Source organism: Pavona decussata, unplaced genomic scaffold, assembly GCF_977016875.1.
Source record: "Pavona decussata unplaced genomic scaffold, jaPavDecu1.1 SCAFFOLD_88, whole genome shotgun sequence".
Classification (NCBI taxonomy): Eukaryota; Metazoa; Cnidaria; class Anthozoa; order Scleractinia; family Agariciidae; genus Pavona; species Pavona decussata.
The window spans coordinates 497,501-510,997 of NW_028145505.1; the positions used below are offsets into that span (position 1 = coordinate 497,501).

Consider the following 13,497-nt stretch of genomic DNA (forward strand, 5'->3'; position numbering starts at 1 on the left):
TCTGAGGGAACAAATTTGATTTCTTAACCGCTAGGGAAGCGCCAAGTAGCTCTAGAGCAGTAACTCTTTCTTCTTTTGTAATCTCCGGTCTCTTGATCACATGCTCTACCACTGAAACCATGCACTTATTACTGGCTACAAGAAGAGGTGTTAACCGTCGGTTGTTGGGTAACTGGAATGCTCCAAGCAGACTTAAAAGAGTGTCAGCAAGTTCAACTGGTTCGTTTTCGTCGAGATTAAGAAAGGCGTGATGAAGCGCTGTATTGCTGCTATTGTCCTGAAGGTCAACATTAGCTCCTTGTGTGACAAGGAAGCTTATAACATTTACGTCACCATTGATACTGGCCGCCATTAGAGGAGTTAAGTTGTTTGTTCTTGAACGTGCGTTCACATCGGCTCCATGTTCAACCAAACATCTCAAAACATCAAGAAATCCTTGGTGAGCAGCAACAAACAAAGGCGTGCATGCACCAAACGAACTGTATTGTAGCCCTCGACCTTCTATATCTGCTTTGTACTTTAAAAGTATTTTTACACAGCCAAGGTTTCCATTTTCAACAGCCACCAGTAATGGTGTTCTTTCGCGTACATTATGTGGAAATGGAACCGCCGACATCTTGGCTGGCAAGCGGCCCTGCGTTCGAGCGTCTCCAGAACACTCAAGAAGATGCAAGCGACTGCTAGTTTCCAACACCACGGTTCGTTCGCTTATGTCCATGCATTGAAGCACGCTATCAAGTTTAGCAGCATTTCCAGTAGCAGCAGCCTCGAAGACTTGTCTAGTTACATCGTGGGTAAGTTTCCTCTTTGGGGCACGGTTTCTCATCTCGTTCAAAGACGCCATTTCAGAAAAAGTACGATAGTTTCTGTTGTGGATACGAGTCAGTGATTAGAAAAGTATCACTTGGGCGAAAATATGTAAATATATAAGCACGTGGAATGACAAGCAACGACGCATGACGCTTTTTGATTCCCCAGATGCGTGCTTATACATGATTGGCTAGAAACGATTTTGATGCAGATATCACTGAACAACATCGAGCGTCAACGTCTTGTTTCACCAAAATGGACACTTTTCAGTTTCAACGACTGTAATTTACTCAGAAAGAGACGGCATTACTTATTCATTGTCACGAAAAGTCAATCGTATATTTTTATGTAATCACGCGAAGCCATGTTTACTGTTCGTTTGTGGCGGTTTGACATGCGCAGGAACGCTAGTTACGAAACTCTTACAAACAAAAATAAATTTATGCATCATTTTGGTCTTTAGTCTGAAACGCTTTTATCGAGCGCTAATAGTCGTGGAATTCACATAGTTGTCGACAAGTTTTTCTCTAGTCTGTCGAGGCCCTTCAACTTATTTCATTGTTCACTTACTCTGCCACGAACAGTCAATTTTTGTTATGTCATGTATTAGGGCCGGGTCGCATTACGACCAATTTTGTCGAAAATTGTTTACTCTAGGGATTAAAATCTGTCAACACGCCTTTTTTCTAATGCGACCCCTCATTTGCGCTTTTTTAAAAATTTCAAAATCGGAAAATAACATCAAAGACGCCGGTGTGCTTGGGTGGAGCTGACCGATTTTCCAAATTTCGAAAAAACAAAGGAGCCCGCCGCCAAAGCTGTCTACGGTTGTCATTAATAGGGAGCTTAAGCAACCACGACGACCGGGAGGACGACGACGGCAAGTAAACGCGGAAGGACTGGAACGAGAACGTCGTCTTAGGCGGGAAAAAGAAACTTAAGCAGTGAAGTTTTCCAGGACGACGACGTTTGAAACCTTCGTTCAGTTTCGCTTCTTTACAAGAAATAACATCGTTTAGAAACTTAGGCTTCTGATCTTAAATAGGTAAGGTTCAACAATAAGAACCTCCCGGCACATTACAATATCGTGTTCATTACTCCACACAAAGTTTGGATTCCTACCAAAGTAAATAAAAAAATGTTTGTTTTGATTGAGTCTAGCAGAAAGTCATGTGAGGTTTGCTAGAAATAAATTAATCCACTTTTTAAAGCCTTATTCATATATTTGGCTGTAAAAGCATATGAAATTTTGCTCTCAAATTTACCGCTAAATATGAAGATCGAACACAAATTACTCAATTTCAGGCATATCTTCATTTGTACATGCTGAAATTCCATCTGGGAGTTCTTTGCTAAACGTGTAGCGCCTGAATTGCATTTAAACACCAAAAATAATAAGTTGTACGGCGATTATTTGACATTTGAAACTTCTGGGATGTCACTGATTTTGTGCCATGTTTGTCTGATTTTCAGAATGATACAGGTTTATTTATTTTTGTCTCTTTAATTTAATGTAAGCTTAGCTTTATTTGGCAAGTTAAATGACAACAACAGACATCGAGTAGTTCTAGCAATGGGCGGTCTCACGCTTTCCCCCTTGACGGAAATCAAGTTTTAAAAGACGTTTTAGTTGTACAATGGTCTTAAGGACGGTGCCTACTAATACCGAAGTATTTTTGTGCGTTTTATGACTATGCGGGGAAAGCAGATCTTAGCAAGGGCTATTGGAATCCAAGAAGAAAATTGGGGGTAACCACGCATTTTTCAGAGATAATTAAGCAATAATATCTCTAAAAAGCGCCAAAATTTAAAGCAATGTATGGGATTTTTTCCTAAATTGAAGCTCAATTATCTCTGAAAAATGCATGGTTACCCCCAATTTTCTTTTGAGATACCAAAAGCATTTGCTAAGTTCCGATTTTTCCGTATAGCTTTAAACCGCGCAAAAATATTTCTGTATTAGTAGGCACCACCCCTAGGAAACCCGAGTATCTCGAGATGCGCAGAACGTATGCGCAGTAACAATAGTAGGCACCGTCCTTAAATCATTTCAATAGTTCTTAAACCAATTTGCAAAACTCGAGAGCCTTAACCCTAGGTACTAGAGAGATTTAGCTTCGCGTTTACGGCTAACGCCAAACGGGAAACGTCAAGCCGCTGTTTGTTCTAAAATGCATAAACTTGTGTTTCTCGTACTCACTTCTCTCTTTTTCGTATTTGCTCGAAAGCTGTCGCCTACTGGGTGGAGATAAACTTAAACCAAAAAAAGCTTCATTGTTTTTCATCAAAGAGAAAATTTCAGCCTGGCGTTTGATGTTTGCCGTAAGCGCGATGCTAAAATCTCTTACTGTAAACAAACAATCTGATAAAATCACTCGCCGCTTGAAAGGTTAATCTGCAAGTTACTTCCGACAATTTTCAATTTGCAATCAAACATTTAAGTGTATAGTATAACCATCTAAATATCTTCATTCAAGAAAGGTGAAAATCAGTACTCTTCCATCAAATAACTTGAAAATAAACTTATGCAGCTTTCTCCCCCTGGGTCGAGTCACTTGTCATCTGTGTGAAGGAAAAGCAATGATTCAAATAAATTGGTTCTCTTCATCAAACCAAACAAACGCGCAAGAGAATTAAAACTCCAATCAGTTATAAACTGTGACAAATGATAGTAAATTCGTACCTTTTAGTGAGCTGTAAACTCTTCAATTCACGACGACGTGAAACTACTACTTCTGAAGTCGTCGACGTGATCAGGACGACGACCTTCTTAGGCCGCACCTGCGCAGTAACGCTCACCCTACTTCCGGTCGTCGTCCTCCCGGTCGTCGTCGTGGTTGCTTAAGCTCCCTAAAACTCCCGATAGAGACGGCGAGGTCACGCAACGGAAAAGAGCGGGAATTTTCCTCATTCATTTCGTTTGCCCGATCGAAACATGGACAGGCGAGATTTTTTCTACCCGTACTACAGTCAAATTCCGAGCACGTCCTACCCTCAGGACCTAAGCCAAGAACCTCCATTTTGGCCCGGTTTAAGCCCCGAACAAAGAACACCTGAGAGTTATAATAGGAAGTTCTCCAGCGAGTACAAGAGAGCAGCGGCAAGTAATAATCTGTTGTGCTCGTTTAACCATCTTAACTGGGTTTGCTGACGCTGAATAGCGAGTAACAACAAGAATACAATCGTAATGTAAATTGCCCCGTTCGGCAGCATGGCAAGTTTCGTGACTGAAGACAATTTTTGCCGCTAAAATTTCCTCTGTGAGATTGACGTTTGCATTTTACCCAAACTGAAATGCGACCGTAAATTTTACTTATCAATTTCATTTTCGGTCTTGCAATTTGATTTTTCGAGGCGTTTTGAAACCAGCCAAATTTAAGATTGATCTGTATTGCGACCCGGACCTTAGTCAAACGCTTATCGTTTTGTTTGTTAGATTTCAACTTGATTTTTTTTGTGTGGGGGGGGGGGGGGGGTGGGGGAACGTTGCGTGACAGCCCAAAAAACGGCTGCAAGGGAGACTAGAGTTGCTTTGAACCTCACTGCAAAAGTGAGTGTAAAACTGTAAGTGTAAAACTTTTCAACCTCATGTGTTTGCATAACGAGACAAAACAAAGTACAGCATTATTTGATCAATTAACTGATTAACTAACTGATTGAGAAATTGACTGAATGACCAATTCATTTATTGATTAATGGCTTAATCTGATGTAAAAACTGCTTATCTAAGCTTTTCAAGAATTAAAAGGCAAATACTTGTGAACAACGCCTTACCTATACATCATTACTAAAATATTTCTGCCACATGCTCCTCATCAATCGAACAAAAACAAGTGATAAATAATAGAATGTGAAATTCTATACATATGATGAAATTTTGAACGAAAAACTGTTTGCTCAGAATTTTTTAAATTGATTTATTTACTGTTCAGTTGTCTGTCTGGCCCAGTTGTTCAAAGAGCAGATCCATTTATTCACCAGATAATTTGCTATCCGGTGGATAAAATGTGTTGGTTGGAGAACATTCTGTCTGCTAGATAATATTTTTCCACTGGATTGAGTTATCCACTCTTTGAACAACCCGTTATAATCTATTAAATGTGTCAACTTTTGATTGTTGTTTGTTTACTTTTATTAACACTGACCTACTTGCAGCTTTACCATTGTTATAACTCTAATAACACACATTTGCAATAATGAGAGTACCTCACAGAAACTCAACTTTACCATCCTACAATTTGTAATGAGAAACGAAAAAGGCAGATATAAAATAATAGAAAGGTACTGTATATAAAATAACACAAGAAAAAAAAAACATATAAAAATGATGCCAAAGTGGCAGCGACATCAAAGATGCCAAGAAAGGCTCGTGGATTTGGGGTCCTCCTTTAATTATTGTGACAAGTCTAACTGGAATAAATGACTGCTTAATAATAATTATTTGTAGTCTGTATGAGAAATTACATCATTGTTTAAATTGCTTTTTGCATGCATAAACTGAACCTACGAATTATTTTTAAGGTTTCAGTTTTTCTATTTCTCTTTTTCTGATATTGCCCTATTCTCACTGCATACATAATTAGCCCGTAGCACGGGAAGATTAAAATCAGTTAAATTCCGTCCTGCCGGGCCAGCGTGCTGCCGCGCATGATGCCTTGCGGCCCTCGCTTCAAATAGCTCGGTTTTAGCCGCTTCCTGGCCAGTTCTACGGAGTTCGGTGAAAGTGGCGTTTAAGTTTCGCCCCTCCCACCTCCCCTGGTGGCGGTTGGCTTCGCCGTTGCCCTTTGTTCGTCACGCCTATTGCCCTAACGGTCGCGGCATCTTTCCATAACTTAGTTCTCCGTGACGGGGTAATAGGTGTGCAGTGAGGATATTTTACTGTTTATAATACAAAACAATACACTACAAGGCAATACAATAAACGTACTTTGTTTTAAGAGGGTAGCATGTGTCAGTGATAAAATTGATGACCCTGTTTACCCACTGAATGATAAGAAAATATAAAATTATATAAGGCATGCTACAGCAGAAATGACTAATTTAAATATGATAATACAAGATATATACAGGTCAATGAAATTGAGACGATCAGCATTTGGGCCACAATTCATTTGAAAACAGAGCAAAATTTGAGTTCACAGCATGTTAATACAAGAGTGTTTTTGGATACCTATCTAAGTACATTTAATAAATACTGTAGAAAGTCAATTAGTTTAAAATGAGGGGATGGCTTAATGATGAATAGCAAAAATATACATTGTAACAGGATGCACTGAAACTCCATTTTAGGCTACACAGTTATTCAATCATTCCCAGTTTCATTACTTATTTTGGATACAATGCTTCCCCTTGGATTCCAGATTAACCGTTTCTGGATTTATAGATAGACAGATGACAAACAGACAGACACACAGGTGGATGGAAAGATGAATGGGTGGGTGGGTGGATGGATGGATACACGGATGGATAGGTGGATGTATAGATGGATAGATTTGGATAATACGTCAAAAAGGGGAACTGTGATTAACATCAAACAAAATTTGGAAATCCTACGACATACAGAAACATAATTGGCAAGCTAAACCAAGCTGAAAGTTCTTTGACCATAATGGCTCTAGAGAAGAGAAATTGAACATAAATATTTGTCTATGTTTAAAGGCGTAATTAGCATTTAATATGGAACTAGTACACTTGTACTACAGTCTATATCAATAATTAGGGCTTTAGCGTTTACAGAACTACTACTAATATTTGTTTACTTATTATTATAATATGAGTTTACTGACTTTACAGTTAAAGGTATTTATTCCTGCCCAATTGCCAACCCTTAGGAATTAACCAACAATAGAAGATCTTGAAATTAAAGGAACATAGCATATGAGATGGTGGGACTCAATTCACCCACTTTGATCTCACCCTTTAAGGTCATCTCAATGCAGAAGGATAGCACAAGCAGCGAGCAATGCGAGCTGCAAAAGCTTAAAGACTGTGCCTACTTTTGTTACTGTGCATACGTTGTGCGCATCTCGAGATAGTCAGGTTTCCTATGGGTGGTGCCTACTAATACAGAGATATTTTTGTACTGTTTAAAACTATGCGGAGACAGCAGAACTTAGACAGTGCTCGTAGTATCCAAAACGAAAATTGGAGGCAGCCATGCATTTTTCAGAGATAATAAAGCCTCAATTTGAAAACAAACAATTAACAACAACAACAACAACAACAAAAAATGCCATGTACATTCCTTTATATTTTACAGCTTTTTAGATTTATTGTTGCTTAATTTTCTCTAAAAAAATTGTGGTTACTCCTTTTTTTTTTGGATTCCAATAGACCAGTTGCTTAGATCTGTTTTTTTTTTCTGCATAGTCATAAACCATGCAAAAATACTTCTGTATTAGTAAGCACTGTCCTTAAAGGCCCACCTTTACCCAAGAGTCATTGCGGTCGATTGTTTTTGTTTTGAAATGCTGTATTGCCCAAACGCGTGATCTTATTGGCTGTCCGAACTCAAGCGGTTCATGCAGGTTTCCTATGCGACTCGTGCTGGAGGGAAAGAATATTCGTGATCACTTATTGCTTTCTCACTCGACTCGCACTCAAATAAAATGGGAGGGTTTTCATATATGAAAACTGTTCCTCGGCGCGCAATACATCTTGGGTGAATGTGGGCCTTTAAAGAGACCTTGCTCAGAGGCTAACTTTGACCCACCAGTATTTTTGGTCCCACAGGGCATTGATGTATAGGTAGGAGTTTGAAAACAAATTATTCCAAAAAGGTCCTTTGCATCTGAAGTTATCCACACGATATAATATTTTTTCTTAGAATTTAATGAATTTAATGAAGTATTATTCAGTGGGTTGAGTCTTGTTTATTACAATTTTTCTGTGTTGCATCCAACGACAAACTTGATATCATGTCACTACTCTCATATTCTATTGTCTCACTTATCACAGGTTTGTTTGACATCCAAGAAAGGTACATATTCCAACACAGGGACACCAAATGAACAAAATTAGCCCTGTGCTGAAGAGGAACCAAAGAGAAGTTGACAGCCTGCACAAACGGCCAGACTTTGTACGCTGTGATAGTCTTGACGTATCTATCCCGCAACAACAGTTTTATTTCCTGGAAATCTTTTCCAGCCAGTGTTCCCGAAAGAGTGTAAAAGAAAAATATAATAAAAGGGCCATATATTGTTTGGTCTACAATCAATTTCTTGACAAACTGTACCTTGGACGCTGGTATAAAGCGCTCCAATGTCAGAAACCATGTCCTTTGAATCGGCCCAATAATAGTTTCCATTATGGACATCCATAGAGTTCTTCTGGCATCGTGATTGAAACCTCTCTTTTCAACGAGTTGTTGAGTCAAAATATCACTTGTAGTGAACATCACAGCTAAAATGAGATGTAAGGAATAGTGTCAGTACTCGATATTGCTACAAGTACAATGTATTGAAATACTGTTTTGAAATAATTATTATTTGGCTTTTCAGGATCCCCTCCCCCTTGGGACTTCAAATGAACTTCCTTGGCTTATGAAGTCCCATATTCACAAAAATAATTTTATAGCAAATACCAAGTCTAAAAGACATACATGTACATGCATTAGCTGTCATGAATCCAACAAATTTGTCTGGAGTTTCAGTGGTTTTAAAAGTTGGTCAAAATCCCATGTTCTTTCCCTGAAATTATTTCAAGCTGTGTAAATTTCTCCCAAGAAAAACAGCATAATTAGAAACTCTTAATTATAAACTATAGCATAAATGAATATAATATATGGGGCACGATATCTGCACCTGTAGCCCAACACATTATTAAACTTTGTACACATTTTGTGGCTCAAACTCTATTAATTTAAAAAATGCTAATGTCAGTTTGGAAGGGAGTTGGTACAGGTGCAATTGATGGTGGTAAATGTATAATTAATTTCTTGGGCTATGAAATATTTCCTAACTCCATATTGGCAAGGATGATAAATTTCTGATCAAGATTAATTTTTCTAACTACTAAGAGAAAAAAAATGGCATGGCAGATCCACAGAACAAACAGTCACTAGGTACAGTAAGACTTATTTGAGACTAATACAGTCCAACCTACATGTGCGACCACCTCCGATAAGCGGCCACAGCACCTATCCAAAACACTGGTCAATTTTTTCCCAGTCAAAGCCCTATAGTTGGATCCTTTTGTAAGTGACCACCTCAGTAGCAACTGACCGCTACCACTTTTTGAGGTGACGGCATTATGTTTTTTTTGTTGTTTTTGACCTCTTGTAAGCAACCACTTGACAAATGGTCTAATCTCCATGGCTGCTGTATATGCTACACTACTCAGAGTTTATAAAGAACTTTTAATAACAATCTAGCCCTTCTCATATTGTAACTACGAAAATGTATGCAATAAATTCTCTTCAAATAAAGTAGATGTGTCAGAACAGAGTTCTCAGAAGAACCCCTCATTTGGTTTGACTCTTGTAAGCGACCATCTCCAGTAAGTGACCCCCAAATCTTGGTATTTTGGGTGGTCGCTTACGGGAGGTTCAACTGTATAAGCTTTGATTAGAATAAACGTATGCAAAGAAACTGAGAAATCAACCTATTTTTTTGCCTGCACCTTGGCCTAGAGCATTTACCGCTTTGTTGTCAAAAATCCTAATGGTGGCTTGTGGGATGAGTCAGGCTCAGGACAACTCAGTGAGCAATCAAGCCACAGAATTATCAACCTTACTATTTTTTTAATCACTGACCATGGCTGGCAATCCACTGAACTGTCGATTTGAACCACTAAATTATAAACATTACTCCTTGTTTAAACTCTCATGACTGACGAGCTGGTTACTTATTTTTGTTGAACCACTAAATTATAAACCTTAGACTGACGAGAAGCCATTGCCATCAAGCCACTGAATTATAAACATTACGTCTCCTTGTTTAAACTCTCACCATGACTGACGAGCTGCTTACTTATTTTTGTCGAACCACTAAATTATAAACCTTAGACTGGTGAGAAGCCATTGCCATCAAGCCACTAAATTATAGACATTACTCCTTCGTTAAACTCTGACCACGACTGGGAAGCCACCAAGCCGTCTTAGTTTTAACTCTTTTTTTTTTTTTTTTTTTTTTTTTTTTTTTTTTTTTTTTTTGTGGCTCTGTACTTTGTTAACATTTCTGGGCCACCTACTCCATTAGCCGTTTTGCTATTTGGATAGTATACAAACTACATGTACTTGCCAAATTTTTAAGTTCAGGTTTGCTTCAATTTACATTTACCCTGCAACAGAGATTGCTGTTTAGTTTTTTTACATTATCCTGTTGTATAATAGGCAAGAGAAGTTAAATTAAGTGAGCTTAATTAAATTGAATTGAAAATTAACCTTATGTAAAGTCATCAAATCTATTAGAGACAACTACACATTTTCGATCGTGAAAAATAATATATAGATCACTTAAATTATCATACCTGTAGTTAAGGTTTGAGTCCTCCAAGGGTTTGTGGCGAAGTATATATCCTTGATATGCTGACCAAACCCTGAAACTGGACCATCCTCCATCCTTTAAATCTTGACAAGCGGTTATCACCCAGGTATTCTTTGATCGCGCGGCAGGGAGCCTGGGAGAGATACAGTTTTAGTTCCCAGGCTTCCTCACAAGCTTTTGGATTATTTTACCTTATTTCACCTAACTTTACAGATGTATCAACGTCTCGCTTTTCTTTTAAACTTTCAAACTTTTGATTTTATTTTTTTCGTTAAATGTAAAAGCCCATTTTCTAAATGGGGTATCCGTGAAAAGGGAAGTCTTTATTTTCACAACAGGTTAAAGGCAGGTATCGTAATCCTTCTTGTGGGGCAGAAATATGAATCGATTTCGACTGACCGCAGGTTGCAAGTTATAACCGACTTATTTTGAAAATATAAAAAAGTTAAACGATAAGGCATTATTTTAACCCGCTACGCCATATAGACTGACGACGAAGTAGAACTCCTGTTGAAAGTTTGAAAGTAATTTGCGAGTATTGGAAAAGTCAGTAAAACGGCCGAGGTTCACCGTTTTGAATCTTCGCGCCCAAGGAAAATTTCGCGCCAAAATAGTAAACGTATTCGAATCGATACGGCTTCGCCGTTTACAAGACAGATGAAACCGTATCGTTTTGAAAACGCTCCACTTTTGTCAGCGTTTTCGACCCAGTTTCGGTAACGGTCTCAACCGGCGTCGTGTAAACAAAAGGCGTAACCGCATCGAAAGCGATGCGGTTACAAATGAAACCGCGTTCGTGTAAACGCTGCCTAAGTTGCCTGTAAGGCTCAAGCTTAACCCGGTTTTGTATTGTAAAGTAAAATAGACTAAATAGGAGTATCCCTACTCTCTCTCTCGCCTGGATAGGACTTAGATAACGGGGATTATACAGAGCCTAAAATGGAGTCCAGCAGTTCATTTAAGAGCCAACAGTGACTTCATACAGTGTACAAACTAATAGCTAAAATTTTCGGTCAGTTACACAGGTATACTAGGGAAAAAAATCCGAGTTCTCCCGACACAATTCAAACCTGTGATTTTCCGATTACTAGTTCGGATGTTTCATCACTGAGATATACAGTAGACTCGTGGGATCACAAGAAACGTAAGGCCATTTACAGCCAGTGACACGGGAATACTCGAACTGACTTACTGATTGAAAACTTTTGTCACAGTTTGGAAGTAAAAAGGACTTATCAAAAACCATTTCGCTCCACTCTGGGACTTATCTTATCCTTCAATGGGTTAGGATTAAACACATGAAAGTTAGACCGGTAGTATTTGGTCCTTGTTTAATAGAGTCCAGTTAATCCCCCAAAACCCATCACCCAACTCTGTGAGTAATTTGATTCCTTGCGATTAGGCTATTATGGTCCTAAACTAGACGAGCCAAATTACCCTGAAAATAGCATTGTACTTTACTTAACGAATTCAAACGTACCTAATTTGGGGCTAAGCCATATATTTTGAATTTAAAGTGTAAGCGTCTCTTATCTCATTGCCAGATTTGACCGCGTGGACTTGTCTTTCGCCTCGGACTACAATTATGACAACTATTCCATTGCCCATTCTGCTCTTCCTTCTTTACGCTCTCCTGGATAAGGAGCCTATCAGCAAAGAAATGGCGCCAGTTGACAACGACCAGAATCCACCGGAAGAGGACAAGTTGCTAGATAGCAGACAGACCATCTCATTCTCGGATAGATTACATGATGCTAAACACATACTCTCATATATTTTATTCCTATTCATAACTTACCTTTCCGAGTACCTTTCAAATCACACCATTATTACCACCTTGGCGTTCCCAAACGCGCCATTCAACCCGCGGGACCATAACCCTTATTACCTACTTGCCTATCATATTGGCAAGTTCGTGGGCCGGTCACACTTGTTTCTAGTCTCCACAGCTTGTCCTAAGCTGGTATTGTACATCAGGATCAGACGGACTTGGGTGTTAGCATTGATAGCATTTTTACACGGCGTTTTTTTCTTCCTCGTCTCATAGTTTAGATTTGTTTCTTGCGTGGAAATTATCATCGCGTTGTGTGCTACTGAGGGTTTCACAGCGGGATCAATGTATTTAAACTCGGCGCATACCGTTTCAGATTTGATAACGCATCCAGAGAAAAGAGAATTCGCACTTTGCTTGTTAACCGTTGGAAAACGCTTGTGGAAAGCTTACAGCGGGGTTAATAGGTTTATTTCAAGAACCGTTTCTTATGAAACACTGCATTGAGGAGCTTAAGCTCGGAGAATGTTGTTTAACTAGGCATGCGCGTAAAGCTGGCTGGAATAAAAATTTAAACTGTTAGAAAAGTTTTGAGTGGAATGTTCAGGAGATGATCATTTATTGTAATAAAGAGTGCGAGTTTATTTTTTTTAACCTGCGTTAGAGGCGAACGAGGGAGAAGATAGGTACTGTCCCATCTATCGCGCACCTTCGACCGAGTCTCATTAAAATGTAATACTCTAGGAAGAAGGCAAATTAAGTGTAACTGTGAGGGACATCATTTTCGAAAGAGGGATAAACAATTATACGAAAAAAACAAATTGTAAATTATTTGTATCATGGCGGTAAGGGATTAAACGTAACGACAAAAGCGCCAAACTTATTTCTGGTAATTAGTAATGTCGTCACTTGAAGATTAAAACTGCGTGCGTGCGCGTTTAAAAGGGCTAAGTGAACTACACCTAATGACGACTCCATAGCCTAGTTGTTCAAATCCCAATCAAGCTAACCCTTTGTTAACGGTTAACGTGAACTTTGATACCACTTCATTTACTATCAATAAAGATTCTTCTAAAAACTTTTTCTTCTCAGCTTTTACCTGGCCTTTCTTTACCATTAGCTTAAAATTAGCCTTAAAAGATATTTTTAACGAGCGAGACAAAACCGCGGTTAACTTTTAATCCTGGATTACTGTAACCTCGTTCCCAGGCTTTAACGGCGCAAATCCATGTAACCGAGGTTGTATACGGGGCTTTGGAGCCGAGCGTCATATTTGATTGCGCACCAAAGACGAGGCTGGGATCAACTTCAATCGGCTTTCGAACAACCAGGCCCAGCGTATTCCAGAGGTAGAGATCCTTTGATTTTCGGTCTTTTTGGAGAATCATAATATCCGTTGTAAGGAAACTTCCACAACTGCAGAGGTGAAAT

At 38.9% G+C, this 13,497-nt stretch overlaps 2 protein-coding genes and 1 pseudogene across 2 annotated transcripts in view; 1 reads left to right on the top strand and 2 right to left on the bottom strand.

Moving 5' to 3' along the window:
* Positions 1 to 1,409, bottom strand: part of LOC146474565 (protein fem-1 homolog B-like) — a 3,111-nt gene extending 1,702 nt beyond the window's left edge. The window contains exon 1 of the mRNA XM_085116876.1: positions 1 to 1,409. This exon is cut by the window's left edge and continues 1,702 nt beyond it. Within this exon, the coding sequence (XP_084973002.1) occupies positions 1 to 844 (844 nt within the window). The 5' untranslated portion in view covers positions 845 to 1,409.
* A 3,170-nt stretch (positions 1,410 to 4,579) lies between these two features.
* LOC146474566 (mitochondrial inner membrane protein Mpv17-like) lies at positions 4,580 to 10,616 on the bottom strand. The gene is made up of 2 exons (XM_085116877.1): positions 10,279 to 10,616; positions 4,580 to 8,211 (listed from the first exon to the last, which is right to left on the bottom strand). The coding sequence occupies exons 1-2, from the start codon at positions 10,367 to 10,369 to the stop codon at positions 7,664 to 7,666; spliced, it is 639 nt and encodes a 212-aa protein (XP_084973003.1). The 5' UTR covers positions 10,370 to 10,616; the 3' UTR covers positions 4,580 to 7,663.
* A 958-nt stretch (positions 10,617 to 11,574) lies between these two features.
* Positions 11,575 to 12,649, top strand: LOC146474567 (battenin-like; annotated as a pseudogene).
* The last annotated feature ends 848 nt before the right edge of the window (positions 12,650 to 13,497 follow it).